The sequence below is a fragment of the Bolinopsis microptera genome, chromosome 5 (assembly GCF_026151205.1).
Source record: "Bolinopsis microptera isolate Bmic1 chromosome 5, MBARI_Bmic_1.0, whole genome shotgun sequence".
Lineage (NCBI taxonomy): Eukaryota > Metazoa > Ctenophora > Tentaculata > Lobata > Bolinopsidae > Bolinopsis > Bolinopsis microptera.
Window position 1 is genome coordinate 2626248 of NC_087076.1, and position 23646 is coordinate 2649893.

At 36.0% G+C, this 23646-nt stretch overlaps 5 protein-coding genes across 8 annotated transcripts in view; 1 reads left to right on the forward strand and 4 right to left on the reverse strand.

The window, feature by feature from the left end:
* LOC134814624 (phosphopantothenoylcysteine decarboxylase-like) overlaps positions 1 to 23646 on the forward strand; it is a 99856-nt gene that overhangs the window by 62480 nt on the left and 13730 nt on the right. The window lies entirely within an intron of this gene.
* On the reverse strand, positions 161 to 4230 carry LOC134815106 (uncharacterized). 4 transcript variants are annotated; one of them, XM_063823583.1, is made up of 10 exons: positions 4107 to 4230; positions 3855 to 3963; positions 3533 to 3700; positions 3255 to 3419; positions 2765 to 2832; positions 2160 to 2384; positions 1908 to 2018; positions 1472 to 1604; positions 1295 to 1346; positions 172 to 1196 (listed from the first exon to the last, which is right to left on the reverse strand). In XM_063823583.1, exons 1-10 carry the CDS (start codon positions 4191 to 4193, stop codon positions 1193 to 1195), a joined length of 1122 nt encoding a protein of 373 aa, XP_063679653.1. In that variant the 5' UTR covers positions 4194 to 4230; the 3' UTR covers positions 172 to 1192. The 4 variants fall into 4 exon arrangements, 1 of the variants encoding a protein (XP_063679653.1); XR_010160217.1 differs by having other exon boundaries at positions 1106 to 1196; positions 1919 to 2018; XR_010160215.1 differs by having other exon boundaries at positions 1106 to 1196; positions 1846 to 2018.
* On the reverse strand, positions 481 to 1122 carry LOC134815107 (cyclic pyranopterin monophosphate synthase-like). Its single transcript, XM_063823584.1, has one exon. The coding sequence runs from the start codon at positions 1120 to 1122 to the stop codon at positions 481 to 483; it is 642 nt and encodes a 213-aa protein (XP_063679654.1).
* Positions 4339 to 7742, reverse strand: LOC134815089 (uncharacterized). Its single transcript, XM_063823563.1, has 7 exons — positions 7611 to 7742; positions 7303 to 7444; positions 6092 to 6185; positions 5784 to 5973; positions 5465 to 5620; positions 5202 to 5341; positions 4339 to 5016 (listed from the first exon to the last, which is right to left on the reverse strand). The coding sequence occupies exons 1-7, from the start codon at positions 7738 to 7740 to the stop codon at positions 4816 to 4818; spliced, it is 1053 nt and encodes a 350-aa protein (XP_063679633.1). The 5' UTR covers positions 7741 to 7742; the 3' UTR covers positions 4339 to 4815.
* Positions 12764 to 21774, reverse strand: LOC134815156 (alpha-mannosidase 2x-like). The gene is made up of 21 exons (XM_063823660.1): positions 21651 to 21774; positions 20484 to 20585; positions 19934 to 20158; positions 19755 to 19800; positions 19535 to 19624; positions 19251 to 19360; positions 18724 to 19017; positions 18542 to 18614; positions 18272 to 18357; positions 17953 to 18047; positions 17709 to 17841; positions 17132 to 17502; positions 16667 to 16904; positions 16358 to 16482; positions 15920 to 16107; positions 15527 to 15646; positions 15284 to 15406; positions 14858 to 15127; positions 14392 to 14659; positions 13970 to 14102; positions 12764 to 13808 (listed from the first exon to the last, which is right to left on the reverse strand). The coding sequence occupies exons 1-21, from the start codon at positions 21744 to 21746 to the stop codon at positions 13659 to 13661; spliced, it is 3336 nt and encodes a 1111-aa protein (XP_063679730.1). The 5' UTR covers positions 21747 to 21774; the 3' UTR covers positions 12764 to 13658.

Consider the following 23646-nt stretch of genomic DNA (forward strand, 5'->3'; position numbering starts at 1 on the left):
GGCATAGATTTTGTGTTTAAAAGCTTTAAGATATGAAAACGATTTTATCTTAAATCCCTAAATTTGAATCCGAAACTCTGTTCTGTTTTCAACTATCTGGTTTCAAATAAAGGAATTCTAATAACAGGTCATGGGGAGGATTATATTATTACGCAGTAATAAACAGGATGTTAATCTATTAATTTGGTATTTTATCTAAATGATGCACATATTCTCTTGTTTAAAGATAACCTTTTTCAATTGATTTTATAAAACTTGCGAAAACTTCGCAAGATCTGATGCTTAAAACTTTTAAGCGAACAACAGCAATAGAAATTGGCAGAAATTACACACAGTAAAAACCTCTAAGCAAATAAATTACCACCAGCTGTAAAAATAAAACTGAACCTTACTTAAATACATATATAACATCGGGATTAATTCAAAAAGATCCGGAAATCTATTATAAAAGATAAAACACAATTAACTCCACCTTTTTAATTATTCAACAAAAAACGATCCACTTTTACCCCCTTCTTTTCGCAGTAATCTAGTATTACTAATAACAGCAGATTTGTCCAAAGCTTTGCACATATCATACACTGTGAGGGCAGCAATAGAGGCCCCGACCAGGGCCTCCATTTCCACTCCAGTCACAGCATTACAAGACACTGTACAGTTGATGTGTAATTGGAACCTAGTCGGGTTAGTTTCTGTAGGAGCCCCCTCTGAGGAGATGTCTTTTGTGACAGATTCAAGACAAGGATTTGAGTGCTGTAAAGAATTTAAAACCATGCCTGAAATGGACGGACTTTCTTTTTGACTGTCGGAAAATGTGAAAGTGATATCAACCTTGTTTAAGTTTATCTGGTGGCACAAAGGAATGAGAGAGGAAGTAAGTTTAGCACCTTGAATCCCGGCTATTTTAGCTACAGTTAGAACGGCCCCTTTACTGGCTGTGTTTTTAACAACGCTCTCGTAAGCCTCTCTGTTTAGAGAGATAGTGCTTTCTGCGGTGGCCATCCGAAAACTCGGAGTTTTATATCCTACATCTACCATATGGGCTTCCCCAGTGGAGTCTATATGTGATAACCCTAATGAACTATATTTACTATAGTGTTCAGAGGATGATTCGGAGCTCATACTCCTAGCAGATTGATAAAGTACATGTCTTCTGGGGTCAGGAATGCGGAATGTGGGAGGCGTCACACGTTTATCTGAAATTACAAAACTGTTAAAAAGTATAGTCCGCTTTTATTACCACTTTCTACTCTTAAGAGTTTGCAATTAAAACTCAATAATCGATAGAACTAACCCACCGATAAGGATCATTGGTCTCTTCATGCCCTTCTTGATCTCCTCCTCACCTTCAATATATGATTAGAAAATAACAACAGGGCTACTATGATCACAAATTGTCAAGTTAGTTCTGAAATACGTCATGTTGTATCATATGAGAACTGGCAGAAAAGTAGAATACCAAGTAACTGACCTCCATGGGAGAACTTTTTCCGTTTAACAGCAGCACTGATAACATTAACTAGCTCGTTTTCGTTGTCATGAGAGAGCGAGGGATCACGCAGAGTATCACGTAGGGACACTTCATCTTCCCCAAACAAACACATCTAAATGGACGGACAGTTTAGAAAGTAATAATGTAAGCAGGTGTTATTATTATAAAATCGGTCAAATGCAGTTTAGATTAGTTCAATATATTTTATACTTGTTATTGAGCACACAACAGGAGCAACTGATGAAATAAATAGATATTAGATAATTTCTTGCATGATAAATATATGTAGTAACACAGAGTTTTCAGTTAACACCGCATTCGACAAACCAGTAATAAGGAAATATGTGACTAACACGAGAATAACACGTGTCTAACACGTGACACGCTTTGTTCACGAGACGGAGCTCATTCTTACTTTGAGATTACCATCATGAGTAAGTCGCAGTCTGTTACACCCACCACAGAAGTTTCTGCTCATTGAGGAGATAAATCCTATACTTCCAGAATGTCCCTCCACAGTGTAGTTCTGAAATCACACAAGATATATTGATGTGATTAAGTGGGCGAATACAGGTTGGAAAATGAACTTGTTTATAGTAAACGAAATAACAATCTACAATTCTGATAATTGAACGTGGCTATAGTTATTATTCGTTATCTCACATACCATAGAGGTACTGGTTTGTTCATCATTCTGGCGACTCAGCTTGCCGAATTTTTCCTCGATGATGCTGATTTGAGCCTGATATGGTATGAACTTGTGCTTACTCCACGCGTTTCCAGAAAAGGGCATGAACTCCAGAAATCTAACTGATATCCGGTCTTCTTTCGTCAGAGATACGAAATCACATATCTCATCATCATTTACCCCTTTCATGACGACTGTGTTCAGCTTAAATATATAAACATGTAAATATATAAATATATAAATACACGATGTTAACAGGATTACATTTAACTTTTCAATTTATCAACATTTTGCTCTAATGGTGACATCCTCTGGATCAGACAGAGGTAGAGTGTTATCGGGATTACTTCTGTAGTAGTTGTACAGCAATACTAAGGTAATGGGACTACTGCGGACCCTCTACCGGCCAAACCTTGTTAACAGAGCCGCAGTCAAGGTTTGGTGAATGGAAGTTAAAAGCGCTTAAGGGACATAATCCCATTAGCTTAGTATTGCTGTACAACTACTACAAATTTTGCTCTAATATGTAAATCGAAGCAGAAAAGACAATGTTAAAAAAGGTTCGCAGATTACAGTGCACTTACTTTGACAGATTTTAGAGGAGAATCGATAGCTTCTCTAACTCCTTTCAAAACTTTTTGAAGAGTTGCCGCTGAAATTAAATTTAAATTATCTTTACATCTGTTATTCATGGATCTGCCAAAATCGAGCTTAAACATTATAGGCACATTAGTAAAAAAACATTGTCATTATTATTCGTCTTGTTGTATTGTAACATCGGCTGTTAACTGTTCATCGTTCCCCAGCACCGCACCAAGGGAGCACGTCACCCAGTATACATCATACATGTGATTTATACTGCGCGGCGTAAAAACTTAGTGCTGAAAGAAACTTTGTATTTACAAGACTTCACAGCGCAAGACATTTTATCATAATATCCAGGTCAGTTTTGCCACTTTGTAATGTGATAAGTTCTGAATGAGTTAATTAGACTCAACCCGGCCGTCATTGATTGATTCAAAAAATCCTTTTTATAGAACGATAAATTGACAAAATCAGTAAAATGTAAATCACCTGGACGGCGACCAATGAAAGCAAATTTCTGAGGGACTAAAGTATCCAGACTAATGTTAACGTTGTCAAGTCCAGCAGATACCAAGCTCGGTAAGTGGCGAGACAGTGTCACAGCGTTCGTTGTTAACGCCACTGTTTCAATTCCATCCAACGATTTTAATTTCTCTGCAGTAATTGTAGTATCAAACCAACGAATCACCAAGCATTTTGTTAGAAATTCCTAACAGTTAAAATATACAACAAAAAGTAATCTATCAAAAAGTAGTCTAAAAACTTACCAATTAAATAAACAAGGTCCTTGTTAATAAGAGGTTCTCCACCAGTAAGACGTATCTTATTGACCCCCTGGTTAGCAAATATCTCAGCTAACTGTATTATCTCACTTGTAGTTAACAAATCTGGTTTTGGAGTAAGATCCACCCCTTCCAAAGGCATACAGTATTGACCTGGTGTTAGTTTAGTTGTTATATAACCAATTATAAAATATATTTTAAAATCGGTTTAGAAACATTGAAATGCCAGTCAGAATCAGATTCTAAGAAAAATACGAAAGTTTACAGTGCAAAATTTAAAATAAATAAAAAATATTATCAAACAAACATCGTAGGTTGCATCTTTCAGCGATTGATATTCTGAGATAGGTGTGTTCTCTGTTGAAAGTGTCCACTAATTTTGCCTGTTTCCCGGTAGGAATCTCTTTAACAAAACTCTGTAACATGTTTGAGATTAAAGAAAGTGCAAAGTTAGCACAGAAACGCAATGTTCTTCAGCAAGAGGAAACGAAGAATCTATTCGACCATGTCAGGGTCAGGTGAAATGCTGGTAAACTTAATCTGAAGACTATTTAGTTACCTGAGTAGAGAAGGCTCTGAGAGAGGAGGGAAATTTGCGAAACATCAGAATATTTCTGAGGATTTTACCATTACTTGCAGCTGTCATGAGAGAATGAGATTATTATAGGCTGATTAAAAATGCCATTAAATTTACCTTCAGAACGAATGTTCAGTTTTTAGATTATATTCTTAATATCACTAAAGCATTTTATAACTTAAGCCAACAGTTAGAAATTAACACACAGTAGGTTGTACAAACTGCTGCAAATTGAATGTTGAGAAATATTAATTATTAACTCCCGTTGTTTTGAATAATGTACATTATTAGCTCAATAAATTTTCTACATGCTAGATATTAATACATATATACTCATCTAAATACATTATCATTAACATTTCATAAACGCAATCCCAGAAATATAAATCGTAAAAATTTAAATGTATTTTGAAAGTAGACTGTAGAGTACAAAATCCTAAATTATCATTATCAATGCACTACAAATAATCCGTAAACAACAACTAAACAACTATAATAAAATACAAACACACAAAACTCAAAGGTGATATTATCAAATCAAACAAAAGGGAACTTTCAGATACATAATATGCCATCGCTTAAAACTGAATGGGATGGCAAAAAATTATGAAAAAAGGAATAATATAATGGAATAAGAGCACTCAGTACTACTTTATTTATAAAATTATTGTCCGTCAAAATTATACTATTTTTACAAATCGTATGACACATTCTTTACTAGAGCTCCTTTTGATTGTTCCCCTAATTTGAAGACCAGCTCAACTTTATCAACTTCAAAACCTTCTTTAAACTCAACAACAACAGTGTAAGACTGGGTCACATCAGGGATAGACTCAACCGGTAGAGAGAAGTCTCCGTTTAGTTTCTGCTCAAATGTCTTATCTCCTCCGCTCTAGATAGCGATATTACAAATATCAAGAGGGGTTTATTGATAATCTAACACCTGACTTGAAGCATATCTATGAGTTTATTAATAACTATCTTGGACAGTCATATTCTGATGCGGTACTTTCTCTATAAATACATCTACATTCTACACAGTTGCAGTATGCTACAAATAATTAGAACCTGACTCACGGTTAATCTCAGTTCCACGTTCTCAATAAAAACAGCCGGTTCATTGAACCGTGGGGTAGTGGCTATAACTTCATCTCCAACTGCTTTGATCACAAACTCCTGTCGGTACTCAAACTTTAGATCCCTTTTAGTTTCTGAAACTTGGTAACATTTGCATTGGGATGATTGATTTCGTTCTAAAAATTAGAGTAACTTAAAAATGTCGTTGTAACACCAATCATGAAGCACAATAAAAGATGGTATATATAAATAGTGGAACTTACAAAGGTGATTTAGGATTCGTATCATGAAGTTGTCAATGTGATCATGAATACATATCTCAGCTTGTGTATCGTAAGGTGTATCTTGTCTGTTGCAGATAACAAAACAACTTGATAAGGATGGTAAGTCACAGAACGGAGATGTTCTCATACTGCTACCTGTAATACAGCTCCTGTTATTGGTCTTACATTTACCTGTAATACCTCCTGTTATTGGTCTCACATTTACAAATTCTCTATAATATATAGTATAACAACTCCAGTAAAAGAGCAATACATATACTAACAATAACCACTCAACACGTGACAACAGGTGACATACCCAAAACAATGACCAGGTCAGCAGCTTTAGCGGCTTTCTCTGCTTTTTTCAGGGGTCCCACAGGTACCATCTGCCCATACCTCACACCGGTCTTCTTTAACTTTCCGGAACATTCTTCTTTTTCACAACGGCGATGTAAAGCCGGAGTTATCACTTTTCTTATGTACCGTGTTTTGCAGGTTAGGCACTCCTGAGATACACTGATAAACAACAAATCAATAAGATCTAAAGCACACTATTGGTTCCTGTCATTTACTGACACATCAAGAATCACTGACATTATGAGTTGGTTAAGAGAATGTGCTTACCTCAATAAAAGCAGTCCCAAAAACGTTAGCTGACTTTTCCCAGGGAGTTCCACTTTTCTGATGCAATCCATCATGATTAGATGTTGCAACAAATCTTACAATATTAAAGGTTTAAGTCTCTAGAGTGATTTTCATTTGCCCATATTTTACTTGAAGTACTATTGCAACTTGTGAGGTAGCTTGTAATTTGTCAGCGAATGTTATAAAAGACCCGTTCAAAATACCCGTATTAATGTAAGACAAAGAAAGGAGTCAAAGCACTCATAACATAACAGATTAACAATGTTTTATTAAGGGGGCCGGGGGGGGGGGGGGTCTTCATCAAAATTATCTCGAAATTGATTTTATAGTTGTTTCTGATAGAGGGGAGTGATATCTATCAGCTGCTTTTAGTCCCATGGAAAAATATTGTTCCTAGCCGAAATTATCGCTGGTCAAAGGTCAGCGCTCATGAGTAATTGTATTGCGCGAGCGATTTTCAATCGCGCATCCTGAAAATCGAGTCTAAAAATCTATCTTCTCCTAAATTTTTTGAGCAATCACCCTGAAACTTTCAGGATATGTTCTAGGGATCATTTAGAAGAGAAGTATCGAGCCGAATTTTGAGATAGGCCTCAGAAAATTTTTAAATCGATTTTGAAAATCTTGGACCTGGAAAAATCGTAAAAAAATGAGGTCCAAGATTTTCAAAATCGAATTAAAAATTTTCTGAGGCCTATCTCAAAATTCGGCTCGATACTTCTCTTCTAAATGATCCCTAGAACATATCCTGAAAGTTTCAGGGTGATTGCTCAAAAAATGTAGGAGAAGATAGATTTTTAGACTTGATTTTCAGGACGAGCGATTGAAAATCGCTCGCGCAATACAATTACACATGAGCGCTGACCTTTGACCAGCGATAATTTCGGCTAGGAACAATATTTTTCCATGGGACCAAAAGCAGCTGGTAGATATCACTCCCCTCTATCAGAAACAACTATAAAATCAATTTCGAGAGAATTTTGATGAAGACCCCCCCGGCCCCCTTAATGAGCATTGTAAGGATACCTTTGCTAACCCCCCATAAACCAAGGATTGAAAGAAACGCCATTATGCTATTTCCCGGAGAGGCCCGGTATTATAGAGGTGCCACTATAGAGGTGCCACTATAGAGGTGTCACTATAGAGGTGCCACTATATATTCATATCACAGCCCGGAATTACAAACTCACTCGAATCTAGGATCTTTCTCCATCAAGAAGGAAATAGCACGATGCCCAACAGTTGGCATCTTGGAGTCCAAGTCCCTCTCAGAGATTCCCATTTGAGCTATATTGAGAGGTGCTTTGTCTAAACCATGGTCACCACGAAAATCTGATGTTTGAGTTATTTAGATAAATAAATGGACGTTTTAACATATATATAATACATCTATTGGTGAAACTAATAGCACTTTGCAGCCACAACATTATACATGATGTAACAATATGTAGTGTGGTAAGCACAGCCCCCTACTAATAAGAAGATGTAACAATCAAACCAGGAATGTTAGCAGCTGTAGATATTCCAGCTCCAGTGAAAAAAACTATGTGTTCAGAAACGTCCAACAGAGAATAGAGTTTGGAGTATTTCTCTTGTAACTCGTCAGATTGGTCAAGGAACTCAGTCATCCCTAACTGATTAGTATTTAGTTGGTTTGACAAAGTCAGGAAATATAATAATATATAATATATGTATGCAGATGCATTAAAGAGAGTGAAGATATTATTACTATCCCTCACCTTGTAGAATTACAACATATAAATACAACACAATAATAATTGTGAAAATCAATCCAAATCTTACATGTTACGGTGTTTGTACTTTACCTTTGTACATCTATACAAGTACAAATACACAATTGCAATGGAAAAGTCTGCTCATAACTCTGCAAAGAATCTTCTCGTCAACGGTTTATGTAAAGCTTGTTCGAATGATGAGGTTGTCAAAAGTACCGACATTGTACAGTGTTTTTGGTGTAAGGACAGTTTTCATGCTATCAACTGTGATGAAACTTGCAATGTCAGTGCGCCCACGGTTTTTACTGCTCACCTGTCTCATGCTGTGAACAACACTTCATCTTATGCTAAACGATTTGGTCGCTTTCTATTTATCTGTAATGATTGTAGTACTGCTGAGGAGGAAAAGAGGGCTGCTACTACCGTAGATCGGGTAGGATTGTTAGATAATAAAATAGATGCCATAAATTTGGAGTTCAGGGAAGAGATGTCTGAACTTAAAACCTTGCTGAAGGAACAACTGTCCCAGAAACCTGAGAGAGCTCAAGAGCGATCCTCAGATCAGGTTGATTTTATGAAACAATTTGCTGAACAGTTTTCATCTTTAAAAGAAGACCTCACGAAAAATATCAATGATGTTATTGACAATAAAGTAAACACTGTTGTAACAAAATCTGGTACTGTTTCTCATACAAAGGACGTTCTCTATTCCAGCTTGTTTACCGACTCAAACAGTTCCACACCATCTGCTCAACCACCACATGTTCCAATTGCTCCAACACGTACACAACCTTCATCACCCGAGATTCTAATTCTGTCCCCGAAAGAAGAACAATCGGTAAATGCTGCAACAATGACGAATGTGAAAAAATTTGCTACTGATAAATTAAAGAGCAGTCAAGTAGTATTTCTCAGATGTAATGAAAACAACAAGAAAGTTTCAATTGGCTTCCCTAATGCTGAAATTCGTGATAAGGCTACTTCACTTCTCAATGATGGAAATACCTTAGATTCGTATGGATATCAGTCTAAGAATGGCAACAAAATGCTGCCAAAAGTTACTATTTATGGTGTTTCTTCTGAAGTTCTTGACGATATAGACACTACAGCTGTAGGGAATGATGCCGATAAACTTAGGGATCTTGAAAAGAACCACTTAGTCGCCCAAATTGTGGAGAAAAACTCGTCCATCAAAGATTTGTATGAAGCAAGGCACACTATCAGTATTGTCTATCTCAATAAGATAAAACGTTTCACCAACGATAAGCAGGAACGCATAGAGCTCACTATTGGAATCAAACTATCACCATCTGTCTATAGAGTCCTCTTTAACCAACAACAAGGATCTCTCTATTTAGGTAGTCGCAGATACAAAGTAACTGATCGCTTCTACATCAAACAGTGTTATCATTGTCAAATGATTGGACACACTTCTGTTGACTGTAATGAAGTCAAAACAAATAAACATCCTACCTGCATGTACTGTATGGGAAGTCACCGGTCTTCAGCATGCCAATTTAAGCAGAAGAAGGACAAACATGCCTGTGCTCGATGTTTGGCTTCAACACACACTAATGATGCCGAGAATTCAAGAACACATAATGCGGCAGCTTACGATTGTCCTGTGTTGGTAAGAGAAACTAAACGTATTGCTGCTAACACTGATTTTATTTCAAAAAACGTAATGTGAAATTAGGTGCTAATCGACAGAAATCACAGCTTTCTATTGGTTGTTTCAACGCAAGGTCTCTATGCAACAAAACTTGTGGCGTACTAGAAATGCTTAAAGATAACTCGATTTCTATCTGTTGTATCACGGAAACTTGGCTAAAAACTAATGATCGGGCAAAGTTTGCCGAAATCCGTGATTTTGGGTTCGATATTATCAGTGCCCCTCGAAGAGGTAGGGGAGGTGGTGTTGGTTTTCTCTTCAACCCCAAAATGATATCGCCTGTACGCAATGATGTTACTAAATATTCATCTTTTGAAGTACTTGAATGTGTAATTAAAACTGCTGGTGAGATTATCAGGCTATGTGTAGTTTATCGCAGCACTCAGGCCAAAGCGAAATATGATGAAACAAAAATATCTAAGTTTATGGATGACTTTGATGGATACCTGGACAATCTTCTGCTTAAAACTGGATCTCCAATTATTTGTGGTGACTTTAATTTCCATGTTGAAGACCTGAACAATAATGTTGCCCAGAACTTTATTGCTCTTTGTGAGAGCAAAGGCTTCCTTCAGCATGTCGACTCTCCTACTCACATCTCCGGCGGGACACTGGACTTGTTATTTACTCTAGGCTGTGTAAGTGACTCATTGTCTGTAACAGATATGATGGTAGAGACAAGCACTGGAACCAGCTCTGATCACTATCTAGTAAGTTTTCAGGTCCCAGTCACATTCGATCTTCATAAAGCTCGTACATATGAAGAAAAAGATGTCAGAGAGCTAAGCAAAATTGACATCGATAAGTTCAGGGAAGATCTGTTTTGTTCAGAGCTTAACCTTTCTGAATATCAATCCTTAGACGAGACTGTGAACCTTTATCAAAATGTCCTTGAACAGGTGCTAGACAAACATGCCCCACTTATTACGAAACGATTTACTGCTGAAAAGTCTGATTTTTGGGATAATAAATGTCAAATTGCTGTCAGAGAGAGGAGAAGGGCAAAACGAAAAGCCAAAAAGTATCCAGAGAATGATGAGTTTAAAACTACTCATTTTGAAAAATGTGTTGACGCAGAAATCACTATCAATCGAGCTAGGGATGGCTACTATGATAAACAGCTCAGTTCTTGCAAAGGAGACTCGAAAGGGACCTATAAAGTCATAAATAAACTTTTAGATAAGGAATATGGCTCCAGCAAATTGCCAAATGGTGAAGATATCGAAGTGGCTGCCAAACTCAAGACTTTCTTCGATCAAAAAGTAAAGACCATTTACTCTAATATTGAGAAGGAAATTCAAAACACTTCCCTAAACGGTCAAGGTACCAAGGACTCTACTTCGATAGATAATGCAAAGTGTAGACTTAATCAGTTTAAGGAAGTCTCATTATCAGACCTTGAAACCTTAATTAAGAGTCTTCCCAATAAATCAAGCGTACTCGATGTCATACCAATGTGGCTCTTCAAGAACTGCTTACCCGAGCTTCTCCCAATCATCCATTACATCGTGAATGAATCACTAAGAGTCGGAAAGTTTCCATCTGCCCTAAAAGAAGCATCTATTAGGCCTGGACTCAAGAAACCTACCTTAGATGTTGATGAGCTGAAAAACTATCGACCGATTAGCAATCTAACTTATCTGTCCAAAATACTAGAAAAAGTAGTTCATTGCCAATTAAATGAATATGCTGATGTCAACAACCTGTTTTCCCCATATCAATCAGGCTATAGAAAATTCCATAGTTGTGAAACTGCAGTTACCAAAATACATAATGATATTCTAATGATGATTGACAGCAAATCGAATTTTGTGCTTCTACTCTTAGATCTATCAGCTGCTTTCGACACCATAAACCATAACCTCCTTCTTACGAAACTCAAGAATGCGTATGGTATTACAGAACTAGCACTCAGCTGGTTACAATGTTACCTTAATAATCGCACATTCAAGGTTAAAGTAAAAAAAGCCACATCTTCTGAAGGCTATCTGGATATTGGTGTACCTCAAGGATCCATTTTAGGACCACTACTGTTCATATTGTATACCAGAGATCTTGAAGAAATTGTCACAAAATATGGTTTCTCGATACATTTGTATGCAGATGACACACAGGTGTACTTTACTTTTGATGTTCACAGTTCTAATCCTGATTTAACAGCTGTGAAAAATTGCTTTCTGGAGATAAAGCAATGGATGACAGTTAACTTCCTAAAACTGAATGATGAAAAAACAGAGTTCATTGATATAGGACCATATGTCAGCCCAATCCAGACAATGGATTTAGGAGACCTCTCAATCTGCCCTGTTAGCAAGGCCAAGAACCTGGGATTCCTTTTCGATCACCAAATGAATCTGGACTCTCAAATAAATGCTGTCTCCAAAGTATGTTATTTGAATCAAAGGGACTTAGCAAGAATCGGTTCGAAGCTTTCCCATGACCTAAAAGTTCAGCTAGTTCACTCCAATATCCTCTGTTTCATAGACTACTGCAACTCAGTCTATTATGGACTAACAGAAAAGAATCTTCATAAGCTACAAAAGATACAGAACAATGCTGCTAGATTTATCTTTGGTCTTTACGGAAAAAAGATACGTGAACCTATCATGCCTTACCTCAAAAAGCTCCACTTTCTGCCTGTTCAGTTCAGAATTAAGTTCAAAATATCACTTCTGGTCTTCAAGTGTCTTAATAACATAGCCCCTCAGTACTTACAAGGACACGTCAATCTAAGGGAAGTACGAAGACAAAGTTCCAGACTAGATGATGACTTTTATTTGTTGAAAGTTCCTCCTGCTCCTCATTTCAGACGAACAGATGCTGCATTTATGTTTTGTGGACCAAAAATTTGGAATGAACTACCCTACTCAGTGAGATCATTATCATCTGTAGAATGTTTTAAAAATGCCCTAAAGACGTTTTATTTCCAACTAGCTTTTGATAATATTTCTAATATTTGTCCATAATGTCTGAACTGATATGAAAGTGCATAATTTTGGTAACTTCATACAAATATTTGTTCATAAAATCTGAACTGTTTAAAAAGTCCATAATCTTGCTATTTCAACACTAAGTCTCGCTTGAATGACTTTAATGTACATCTTTGTTGGGTATATTTTAATGTCGAAGCGTGTAATAAATGTTAGAATTTATTTATTTATTTATTACCAGTTACAAAATTTGTAATGTGGTATTAAAATATAATCTTATGATGTTAGATCTAAAATAATAGTTAATAATATTAAATAATAGTCAATAATATTAACAAAATACATGTATATTCAATAAATAGTAAAAAAGGACAACTTTTGATGAAATGAGGTATTTATTTATATCCCGCTCATATTATTAAATATTATTACAAGTGTAAACTGTAAATTTGAGTATTTTATTTTAGTAGAAGCCGTACACTTGCACTGGTTAATGAAAAACCAAAACATTAAATCTTACTATCTTACTATATATAAAGCGAGACGATATATATATATCTGTGCCATTTTACTGACACCACGGCATCAACTTTAACGCAACTTTCCGCAAAAACCGTAAAAGATATACAACTGAAACTTTTTTGACTGGGTCAAATGCTTTAAAGGCCTTCAAATCAGCATGAAAAAATAAAAAATTGGCCAAGGAATAATAATTTTAGTGCCCAAAATTTGGACTCCCAAGTGGTGTCAAAAACGCGAATTAAATAGGTAATAATTATTTTAGTCTCTCGAGTCTTGACACCACTTTAGGGTTAGACGGGTTCCTGCTAGTATATATAAAGCGAGACGTATATATATATATGTTTATATATCCGTACCATTTTACTGACACCACATCATCAACTTTAACACGACTTTCTGCAAAAACCATAAAAGATATACAACTTAAACTTTTTTGACTGGTTCAAATGGTTCAAATGCTTTAATAGCCTTCAAATCAGCACGAAAAAATAAAAAATTGGCCAAGGAATAAGAATTTTAGTGCCCAAAATTTGAACCCCCAAGTGGTGTAAAAAACGCGAATTAAATAGGTAATGATTATTTTAGTATCTTGAGTTTTGACACCACTTTAGGGTTAGACGGGTTCCTGCTAGCTGAACTAAAAAGCAGAAAAATATACAAGCCACGCTGCCCCGTGATTATATTGTCTAAAAACTCATTTTTTCATCAAACGTGACATACTGAGATGAAAATTCCATTGATTTAAGGTCCCTTGTCTTAGTGTCTTCTTCCGTACGAAGAGCAGAAAATGGGTGGTTCACAATGACAACATTTCCCGCAAATAGTTGCTCTAAGCTCTGAAAAGTAAAGGTCAGGCAAAATTATCTCAGAAAAGGGAATTGAAATATTCTTGGGTAATATAATTTAGTTATAACTTTAAAGTGAAAAAGTTCAGTTTTTATTTACATATTTTCATCTCTTACATTATATATTATATTCTAAAAATAAAGGAACTTACCAGATCTTGGTAGTCACAGTTTACAGGCGTATTGATAGCACAAGAGAAACCCAACTTTCTCCTAATTAATTGGGACGTTGTATCGTTCACATATCTCAAATTAACTAACTCTTCATCACACGGTAAAGACTTCCTGAAATTTATCATTTTAATTCTCCTGGTGATGATAAGCAAGTTTCTGGTGACACAAAAATCATTACTACCAAATCCTTGAGTAACAGTTCAAGGTATTGTGCACTTATCAGGCGATCACAGGTACTTGTTGATCCAGCCGGATCTTACTAAGTTACAAAACCCAGAGACTTCTGTCTTCTGGAAGAGTTACTAAGATACCAGTTACACTACCAAACCAATAATCATAACTTTGTACACTCTAATTTATTTTGTAAACCTTAGTTCAACTAATTTAATATTAAACTTACATTAGTTGCAAAGTAGAAGCAGATGGGTCTCTCTGATCGAGATTTACAGATAGAATAAAAGCAGGATGAAGTAGAGATTGCAGAGTCCAGTGGCTGACTAGTGAGGGGTACTCCACTACATATAGATCGCTAATAGTGGGGGTGGCTGATCTAGCTTCCACCAGAATGCGGAGTTTAGCAGGGGTTGGAATGTTATCTTGTATAGCTTCTCCCAAACCTCTTAAATCATCTTGTGAGGTTCTCCTGTCTATCACCACTTCGATCCAACCTAGGAATTTTAGGTGAAATATTGCAGACACCTACCTTGAAGCAATAGAGTAGTTTGAATTATAATAAATAAATAATCAATTGTGTTCTGAAAACTACCTGAGCTGTTTACTGATGAAAGTCGGGCGGCGATATCCAATGAAAAAACTTTAAAACATTGAAGTATATAACACTCAGCTAAAATATTGAGATAACTTACCTTGAGCTAAGGAAGCAGCCCCATGAGGTTCTGATCCCAGAAGAGACAGCCGAGTCGATGAATCTTGGATAAAAGCGGTGGAGGGCATTGGAAAGAAGTTCCCTTGTGTATGAAGCTTACTTTTATACTTGTGTTGTTGGATAGTGTGACCGTTTAGGTCAGTGAAAATGGTGTCTCCGCTCTTAATATCTGTTTTTAATCTGATTGATAGATCGCCACTATCCCTTAGATTAGACATTATATTCAGGTCCACAAACTCTCCCTCCAACCCTTATAGTGAAGGAAGTTAATTAGCAACTGATTCTAAAACTAATCATTCTGTTCATAAGTAGATCACAAAATTGCGAAAGAGGGCAAAGCAAAATAAAGTGAATATCAGATACATCTTGTTTTCCAAAAAGAAACAGTAAATAACGAATTCCTCACCCGGATGATGATGCACAATATAAGTTAGGACTAGTACACTGTTTAGGATCCTGAGGGTAACGACTGCTTTGTCCCTCAGAGATCCCTTTATGACGACTATCTCTGGTCGTGATGACTCAGTGACTGGTGGAAGTGAGTAAATAGATGTTAACGCAGATTAGATGCTTTCAAATTAGGGAACATGATGTGTTGAAAGTTGTATAAGATTTAAATATCCGAATGTTGACAGATAAGTAAACTCACAGAGAAGTGTAGGAGAGCCGCTAGGTCTAAACAAGTAAGCTCCACTTCTTCCTTTGTACAGTAATACTTGTTGTTCTATTTCCACACTTGTTCCTTCCTTCTTTATTCTCTTCACACGACCTTGCATGTTGTTAAATTAATTACTATTTACTTGTTATAATATGTACCATCTTGATAACAGAGGTGGATTATAAAATAGTATTTTAACTAAACGTGTTGATCTTGTTAGTTGTTACAAATACTCCCAACGTAATATTAATCAATAATAATAAAACCAAACAATTAAAATACATACACAACCTCATGGGAAAATATAATATATATTTTATTAGCATAATACATTAATACATACATTAATACAGTGAAACCTCTATTATATACCGGTCCGGCTACCTGATCTACAATCCAAGATTAAAGCAAGCCTATCTCCTCCAAGCGAGATATCATCGCATGCTGAATCATGAGATAACACTGTAAATGAGTCTCGACTGGAAATCTCCGCTGCTTTCTCACCAGGGTTGTAAAATTGGACATTAGCTCTATCTTTTTCTTTGTCTTTTTCAGAGCTTGTTACTTCGAACCTGGATATCAATGATAATTATTTATTTAAGAATCCTTATCTCTCAAATTGTTTACCGGATAAAAGTGTGCTACCAACCGTAGAAAAGGGTTATCATAGGAGATTATTATCACTTAAAAATCAAATATGATTATGATGCCTCCTATAAAGGGTGACCCCATTCTCGTGGCATTTAAACATTAAACATTTCCATTCGCCTAATATACAAGTGGAAGAACCCAGCACTATTAACAAATTACTTCTCTACTTACTTATTGATAGAAACTGATGGGAGCTCAGTCCGGAATACAATGAACTCGGAGTTGGGATCTAGTGTACCGTACTCAATAGCTGGTTCAATCTGCTGAAGTACAACTCCTCCCCCAGTACTTTCCACCTGTAATCAGGACAAATTATAGCATGTAAAATGCAGATCTCATAGCTTGTTGAAGCACACTAGTCTTTGATAATATGTACCAAACATGAAACTTATAGTTGGATAGATCCGTAGTATCACTTTGTAGCTATTGGAGACCTCGCAAATTATCACTTGAATATATTAATGTTGAAGTTGAACTTGCCTCCAAATTGAGATGTGATTTGACTGCGATGATTTGAGCTGAATCGGTTTTTCTTGGTATCGTACTGGTTATAACAAGCCCAACTGGTGCTTCTAAAACCCGGAACTTTTCAAGATCTTCATATCCCGCTCTCTGCCGGATTGGCTGGAACTGTTCTCCTATTGTCCTTTTTGTCTCCAGAATATGTTGAACGGCTGATGTGGACAACTCTATACATGTTTTAAACGCGTTTAACAACCTGAGAAATGCCTGACTGTAATGCCTGGTTGTAACGCTTGGTTGTAATGCTTGGTTGTAACGCTTGGTTGTAATGCCTGGTTGTAACGCCTGGTTTAGGGCCTGGTTGTAACCAATAGTTTTGACTGAGACCTCAATACAAATGGCTTCAAATTTAAACATTCTCAGAATTTATATAATTTGATATAAAACGGCAGAAAACCAGAAAAATCAACCTATACTGCATACATTCTAGCATAGTCCAAGACAACATGATGCTTTGCAGTCCCAGTGATAGCATCATGATGCTGGAATAAAGACAGAGTGTTCCTAGCTTTAGTCAGTTTCTCAACATCCCCCTTTTCTCTGTGGAATGAGAAGAGGATCTCAGTTCTCCTGATGGAAGATTCTAGAACTCTGTCCAGGTTCTTGAAGAAGGGGCGTGTGGTATAGTACCCGCTCCAATACTCGTCCAGTCTATCAGCGTACGTGAAGAAGTCACCACTTAGACTCGGAAAGTTGACATTTGACTTCTTTATTTTGTCAAAGTAGTCGCTGATAGTCCCCCATTTAACTCGGGTGTTGAGCTCTGGATGACTATTAATGTACTCCATCATTGGCTGAAGTTGTGGTTATCTAGTGCTACTGTCCAATTAAATAATTAAAACAAATAGTTTGATTGATATATTAGTAAAAATAGAGTTATAAATATCAAATTGATAACATTATCATAAATTGTTTTTTTTGGCATACATGGCTTGCGAAGAGTGAAGACCCGTGATCAAAATCGAAAACAATTACAGTAAAGTGAATGAAGATAAATTACCTTATAGTTGCTATAGATAACTTCCAAGGATTCTTTGTAGATGTAAGAGAAATCAAATCCAGTTTCAATAAACACAGCATTAGAAGAGTGCAACGCCGCTTTTTTACGCCACTGATCAAGAATCTTCAATGACCTAAAAAGCGTTTTTTCAAAAACTTATTTTCAGTTTATCAATTATCATGATCTTGGAAATTATTAAGAAATTTTGAAAAACTCGTAAAATATTTCGCACTAATTGATTTACCTCTCTTTTACGTTAGAAGGAGTAGTTTTCACAAGATTTGGATCTTTTCCAAACTTTGGGTTTGTGAACGCAGCAAAGTGATAATGTAAACAAATCTGCATAATATTGTGGATTATGAAATAATCTGGGAGAGCAAAAACTTCTTAAATAATATGAGAATTTCCGACTTAACCAACTTATTAATGCTATAATCCGGACAATTTATCTTTTATTACCATCACTGATGCTCCGATTTACGTGTAACTCAACGGAAATGAATCGACAAAAACAATAAGTTAGACTAATGACATGTTTTGATGAGATTTAAAAGAAAACTAACATCCGGATCCGGACCACAAGTTGACTGAGAATTATAACCTCCGAAAGGACCAAGCTGGGTTAGAATATCAGTATCACCATCGGGATCTGAACATATTGCGGATCAATAATAAATACAGATTTGTTTCCGTATCAGTCATATTTAAGGGTATTTACATAGAGTCAAAAGTTGCATTCCTGAATATGTACTTTGTAGTTTGTATTGCAATCACTAGAACACCCCATGTTAGGAATACAAGTAGAAATGTTCAATTTGGTTAAAAGTAATCACCCCAAGACTGTCGCCATCTGAACTCTATTTTTCTGTTCAGAGCTAAGTGCTTCTTGATTGTATAGTGCACTCTCTGAAAAAATATAGTTAGCTTGGGAGGTTACCACTGAAACAAATCGCTAAGACGGGTGCTTTTTTTCTTCCAAATGAAATAAGAAATGTAATAAACAGCATTATATAACCTGTATGTGCATGGCATTAAATCCAAACATAGAGTTGACTTGTGCCATGAATGGCGACAGTCCGAATGGATCAATAGCCCACCCAACATTAGGTACAGCATCTGGAAGATTCTTCTTCAACCACTCGTGCCCGTCCATCATTTGGTTCAAGATGGCGAAGTAGTGTGTGTTAGCCTCATCATTCATAACCCAACCTCCCTGGACAAACTCGAACCTGCCCTCACGAGCAAGTCTGGCCATGTCCTGTCTAACTTTATCAGTCTGCTCCTCCCACCACAGCTTAAAAAAAGAGACCTGCAAATGGAAATTACTTAGGTCGGGTGACCACTAAGCGGGGTTTCTTGATTTTTATTATTTCTCGACTTAATATCTTTATTCTTTAATTGTTGTGCAGAACACGAAAAGTTGCAAAAGTCAACAAAACCATGACAAGCTTTATTATACTAAATACAACAAAATACAATAATGGTATACATTAATTGACATGGTAGTTGATTCTAAAAAATATATAATGTTGTTGAAGAAACCTCTGCGTAGATGTATTTGAAGTCCTCGTGCTCCAAAGTAAACTGATACATGTTTGTTAAGAGCGGCTTAACATCTCTCTCATAGTAATGGTCATACGTCTCTTTCCACCCTGAATAAGAAAGAAAATAAGACTTATAATCTACAACGATAACATAAGTACAGTAATCGCAAATAAAGAGTTCAATCTAAAACATAATAACTTTTAAAGTAAATTTTTCTTCGCAGCTTACCGTACTGTGTAATTGTAATATGAAGCGAAACTAACATCCCCCTCCCAACAAACCTGGATCACAATGTGAGTGGGGCACTAGAAATACAGTCAATTCTTCAGAGGTTGGTAAAGGTTTAAGATTACCATTATACTGTCCGTGATCTAAAGGGGAAAAAGCAAGTTAGTGAATAGTGAAGCTCCATTTTCAGATAACAATATTATAAGGATACATCACAGGAAAACGACCAGTTGAAACATTCTCAATCGCCCTGTTTAAGATTGGTTACTGTACCTGTGTTTTCAGATTGAAATGGGAGATTTTCCACTAAATCTGACACCTGCAAATAATTTGTTTATCTTATATTACTATATCTTTAAACTATATATAATATAAAGCTCCATTGTGATGTATTGTATATAATATAATAAATAATTTACTAAAAGTCTAAAGAAACCCCTCTCTCCACTGACCTGTAAATCAGCTCCATTGTGATGTATTCCTTTACTGATGGAGCATCTAGCAAGGTAGTTGTCAGGTTCCACTTTAATGTGATGGTCTGATAAAGGAAGCCCATCTTCAACTACAATATTTATTGCTGTAGAAGAATTTGCAAGATGGTTGCTTTGATCGGGATTCAGACTGCCATTCAGTGGATTTCCGTTCGTTACCTCTGGGGGTCCACTTTCCGATTCCTCCTGTGGCATTGAATTATATTCTTTTCACTGGAGTCAAGAAGCCACGGAAAAACACTTCGACTGCCTTTCAGTGTTAATCAATGCCCTGAGATCGTACTGCATGGCCACTTTCTACAACAGACAGATTAACAGCCAGATTTAATCTTTTCAGCTACTAGGTTAAAAATCACAAAAAATCTGTTCAGCTTGACCTGTTCAAATCAGCAATTTACTAAGATTTGAACAGAATTTAGGCATCAATTTGCTAACAAATTCGAAAAAATGTGATTTTCTTGTTGCAAACTCTTACCCATTCAAAAAGTTTAACAATATCACAGCTTCTAACCTGAAAAGTGGTTGCAGGGCGTTCTTCTGCTGAGAATTGTTGTATAGCATTTTTGAACTGACTTGAAATCGAACTTTCTTCCTTAAGTCCTTTAGAGATAACCTGAAGAATAAAAAATATTCCATTAAAACATCTTGTCTGCTATGATGTTGATAGACAAGTATCTTAAAGTCACTAAGATATAAACCAAGTTATTGTTCCTGTTACTTTCGAAAAGTATGGAATAATGAAGAAGCAAAGAAGCCTGGTTAATTGTTATAGATATTGCTTGTATGTCAGAGTGTGAAGGATGAAGCATGTGTTTGATACAGAACCATCTAGTAGTAACCTCAGATATGTAAACACCTTATTTTTGAAAATGAGGAAATCAAGTATGAGAAATATATTATTTCTAACTTAAAGATTAATTTTAGATCATTCTATTCATATGTCTACTGTCTATGTAAAAGTTGAAGCCTTTTACAGTTTGTTGGATCTTATGTTTTAGAATTTTTAGGAGACCTCATTTCGAAGCACCAACATGGTTTTGTTAGAGTTAAATCTTGCTTGTCAAATCTTTTAGAGACATTTTACACTACACTGTATATTTGATTTAGGACAATCCTCCTGTTGACTTATTTTATTTTGACTTTGGTAAACCATTTGATTCAATTATCTCACGAAATTGATAGAGCTGGAGAAGTCAACATATTGTAATAAGTAATAACCCGAACTTTAGATCTTACAATATCATGAACTAGGTACAGTGTCTCAGGATCTATAACCAAGGCCAAGGTGTCAGGAGATACTTCAAGGTCACAAAACTGAGCGAAAATGTTCATATAAAATAGTTATTTATCTTTGGAGGTAGCAAGATTGTTGCAGTTAGACTGTTCGTTTTTAGCTGGATGGATAACCACAACAATTCTCTACAAGATGCACACTTGAATATATTACTGTGTGATTGTCAACTACACCTACAAGCAGTAGCATCCTGAATACCTGCTTGCGTCCAGGGAGTGATTATGGTTGGGGCATACAAGCATTTGCAAATTTAGTATGTTCTGAATCTGTACGCTTAACCAATGAAAAAAATGAATCATACAGTAATTTCTTGTATTTTATTGTAATCATTATGCAATATTACTTTCAGCATATACATATGTTAGACATAATTTTCTTACTTACGGGGTTTACTGATGTGTATCTATGATATATGGTAAGAATCACAAGTGTGAGAACGATGCCTAAACAAGCTGTCTTTCGCATCCTGCACATCCTCATTTTACATGATCGACTTCTAACTGAAGATTTTTGTCAAAAATGATGTTATAGCAAACAAATTAAGTTATAACCACTACCAGTGGCGTAACAAATGCTAAGGGAGGGCAGCGCCGGGGTTGGTTGGTTGTGTTAAATGGTAATGTTTTATCACTGGCAACTACATGATAACTTTTTCATTACACTTTTGACAACAGAATAGTAATACTACTTACAACAGAATGAAATTATTTAAAACAAAGTTGCTAATCTGTGTACTAATGCGAAATTACTAAATGATTGTGATTGAGGGTTAGACAATTATTAGAATTAGAATTAGAATCAAATTTACACAGCAATACAATAAGAATAAAAAATAATTTAAGAAGCTTCAATCTGCTGTGCAGGACATTCAAGTCAGTCGAAAACTGTTAGCAGAACACCATTCTAGGGACCAAGTCGAAAGATCTATAATCTTTTAAAGGTACCTTTCAGTACATACTTTTTAAGGGTACCTTCCAGTACATACTTTGGAATTCGCAAGAAGCTTCCATATCAGCTCCAGCTACTACAAAATGCTGTTGCCAAAGCTGTTAATAGGCAATATAAACATGACCATCTTGAGGATGAACTGATCAATCTTTAGCGGTTGGATATAAAGAAAAGGATTGCATTCAAAATCTGACTACTATCTCACGAATCCTTACTAGGATTGGCTCCAACTTATCTGCAAGACATGTTCAGATCTAAGTTTGGTGTGGGTAGCTTCTCTGTAGTAGCTCCTAAGATGTACAATCAATTTGCTCAATCTCTGGAATCTTTTAAAGCTCTTCTAAAAACTGTCCTATTTAGACTGTTCTTTCATGAAGTTGTGAAACTTTATCGAAAAACTATTAAAGTCATATTTGGTGTAAGATCTTCAATTTTTAAATACAACCTCCTTGAATATTTCGAAATGGCCACAACTCATTTCAATATTTTAGTTTCCCTAATTTCTCTAACGGTGTAATCGTAAAGGATCAATTAAACCAATTCAGTACCAACAAACCACAATAAACTATGTAGAAGATAAAAAGTACGTTAGAAGTAAGCATATGATAAAAACAATGGGAAATAATATGAATGATTACTCCACATCAATGAGAATACATGAAAACATAGTTAGAAATAAAATTACACATCAAAAAGATTACCAAATAGAGCGAAAAGGAGTTTTGAAATGCAACAATAACACTTAAAAACTATTATGCTAGATATTCTTGTGAAAATATAACAGTATTTCCTTTAGCGCTCGATTTTCATACTACGGTGTAAATTTTCGAAAATATGCGCGGCGCGCCTAAAATTTTGCAGGTTCCATTAATAATTAATTTTTTAGTCAGTATTATATTTAATATATTTGAATACGGCCAGGTAGCGCAGTTGGTTAGAACGCCTGTCTTACAATCGTTAGGTTGCGAGTTCGAATCCCACTGACTGCCTGGTCGTGGGGTGAGCGTCGTCGACGTTCAGCTAAGGATCATGAGTGGTCTATGCAGCCCCCGGTGATCTACTCAGCCGAATACTCGAGAAATCGGGTGTGAGGGTTGAATGAGGAGCTGCACATTGCAGCAAAGTCTCGGACGAAGAAAGTATGGTACACACTACCTTAACCGTCACTGGCCAAAAAGATCCTTCGGCTTCCTGTAATTGGCTGGTTGCACTTGTTAACATTGTGGCACTTGTTAACATTGTGTAACATTGTGGCTGTTGGAATACACCGAAGTAAAATAAGTGTCTAGATAAAAATTTAAAAAAATTAGTCGTTACTACAAAATTTATTGGAAAAAAATCAAAATATAGCACCTAAATACCAAAAATGAAGCGCGCGCAAGAAAGTCCGGCCTGAAATAACAGCTTAATTTTGATGACAGTTTAGATTTGA